General features: G+C 40.7%; 1 protein-coding gene across 3 annotated transcripts in view; it reads left to right on the top strand.

The window, feature by feature from the left end:
• The window catches only part of dhrsx (dehydrogenase/reductase (SDR family) X-linked), an 11,227-nt gene that overhangs the window by 6,054 nt on the left and 3,114 nt on the right, over window positions 1-2,059 (top strand). Inside the window, exon 3 of one of the 3 annotated variants that reach the window (XM_023426970.2) lies at window positions 1,067-1,135. The exons of the other annotated variants lie outside the window; for them this stretch is intronic. Within the exon in view, the coding sequence (XP_023282738.1) occupies window positions 1,067-1,135 (69 nt within the window). The remainder of the gene's footprint in view (window positions 1-1,066; window positions 1,136-2,059) is intronic. 3 annotated transcript variants of the gene reach the window in all.

The following is a 2,059-nucleotide window of genomic DNA, read 5'->3' as shown; positions in this document are numbered from 1 at the left end:
AAACAAAAACATCAAAAAATGTATCAAATGTGGCCCTAATCCTCTTATATATATATATATATATATAAGAGGATATATACGGTACCTTTCCGTTAAAGAAAGAAAAACCCACAATGGTCACTGAAATAACTTGAAACTGACAAAAGTAATACTAAATAAAAATGTACTGAAAATTAACTCATGAAAATCAGGCATTGCTTTTGAATTGTGGTTCAGCAGAATAATTTTAAAAAACAAACTAATGAAACTGGCCTGGACAAAAACGACGGTACCCTTAACTTAATATTTTGTTGCACGACCTTTTGAGGCGATCACCGCAATCGAGCGATTTCCGTAACTCTCGATGAGACTTCTGCACCCGTCGACAGGTATTTTGGCCCACTCCTCGTCCGTCTCAGGTTTGAAGGGTGCCTTCTCCGGACTGCATGTTTCAGCTCCTTCCACAGATGTTCAATAGGATTTAGATCGGGGCTCATAGAAGGCCACTTCAGAATAGTCCACTGTTTTGTTCTTAGCCATTCTTGTGTGTTTTTAGCCGTGTGTTTTGGGTCATTGTTCTGTCGCGCAACAAAATATTAAGTTAAGGGTACCGTCATTTTTGTCCAATTTCATTAGTTTGTTTTTTAAAATTATTCTGTTGAACCACAATTCAAAAGCAATGCCTGATTTTCATGAGTTAATTTTCAGTACATTTTTATTTATTATTACTTTTGTCAGTTTCAAGTTATTTCAGTGACCATTGGGGGTTTTTCTTTCTTTAACGGAAGGGTACCAACAATTTTGTCCACGTGTGTGTGTGTGTGTGTGTATATATATATATCAGGTAGGTATCAGAGAGCTCGATTCCAATACTTTATTTTCAAGTTGATACACGATTCATAAGACCCGCAATTGTGAAACATCTTCAGCCTCGCACCCAATCGAGTTGAATTCAAAGGAACCGACTCGTTAAAGGTGATTAATTTGCGCTGCTGTAGACAGACGACATGAGTCGGTGAGGGCAGTAGGAGTCAGGCGAAGTTGGTTGTCCGTCCCACCTAGTGTCTCTGATCTTCCTCATCTCCAGCTGGGAACGAGAGAGAAGAGGGCAGAGCCGCCGTTGTGGATATCCACGAGGGAGGATGCGAGGGGAAAGGTAATTATCACAACTTTAGATCAATAATTCACAAACCAGAGGGAAACTGATACGGTATGTACCTGTAAATTCACGGGAAGGTTCCCGGAAAGGTCGAATTTGGTTTATTCCTGTGAAAGAGCGGGACAGCTGAAGATGCAGTGTTTAAATTACAAACAGGAAGACAATTCAACAAATATAGAGAATAAAGTTTGGAACAAATCAGTACTGTCGTTTCCTCGCCCTGTAAAAAAAAAAGTTTCAGTCTTTAAAAAACATCCTAGAAATTTGGACAAAATAAGCTTCACTTACTAGCTTTTTGTGGAACTCTCAACTGCATCTCAGTCTTCGTCGGGGGGTGGAGGTCGCCCAGTCGTCGCCGCGCGAGTATGATGCGATCGTACGACGGCGGTTGTGCGCCGGTCCCTCTTTCTTCGGCCGAGTCCGTCTCGGTCTTTAACTATGGAACGGATGCGATCCTCCAAAAATGATGATACATTTTCAAAGTTCTTTAAAAGTTCCCCGTCAAGGCAAGTGTCAAACAAAAATATAGCAGACTTCATAGGAAGAAATTCAAATTCAGAGTAAAGTGTGCGAGTAAAGCGTAGCGAATCAAAATGTTCCGAGTGGAGCCGCAAACCACCAGGAATCAGGATTATTCGGGATACAATTGCTTTATTTATCTCTCATTGTTAAACGGCGATGAGCGGATGCTTGCGAGGCGGTTGCCGTGGTTCTAGTGCCTAGTGGACAGGAGGAAACAAACCGGTGTGAGAGAAACGGCACTAATTGGACTGAATAAGCATCTTTACATGGGACGACAATCAAAGTTCCCAGAACAAGTAAGAAAGAATAAGTAGTATAAGTATAACTGCAATGAAGTTTAATAGATTTAATCTGGTGCTTGAGTTTTGACATTAGAAAAGTGGCTCATTAATAACATGC

Source organism: Seriola lalandi, unplaced genomic scaffold (genome assembly GCF_002814215.2).
Source record: "Seriola lalandi dorsalis isolate HSWRI2012SDOR001 ecotype SW California unplaced genomic scaffold, Sedor1 jcf7180002054850, whole genome shotgun sequence".
NCBI classification, from domain to species: Eukaryota; Metazoa; Chordata; class Actinopteri; order Carangiformes; family Carangidae; genus Seriola; species Seriola lalandi.
Note: the sequence above shows the minus strand (reverse complement) of the source record. Positions and strands in the feature narration are given on the sequence as shown.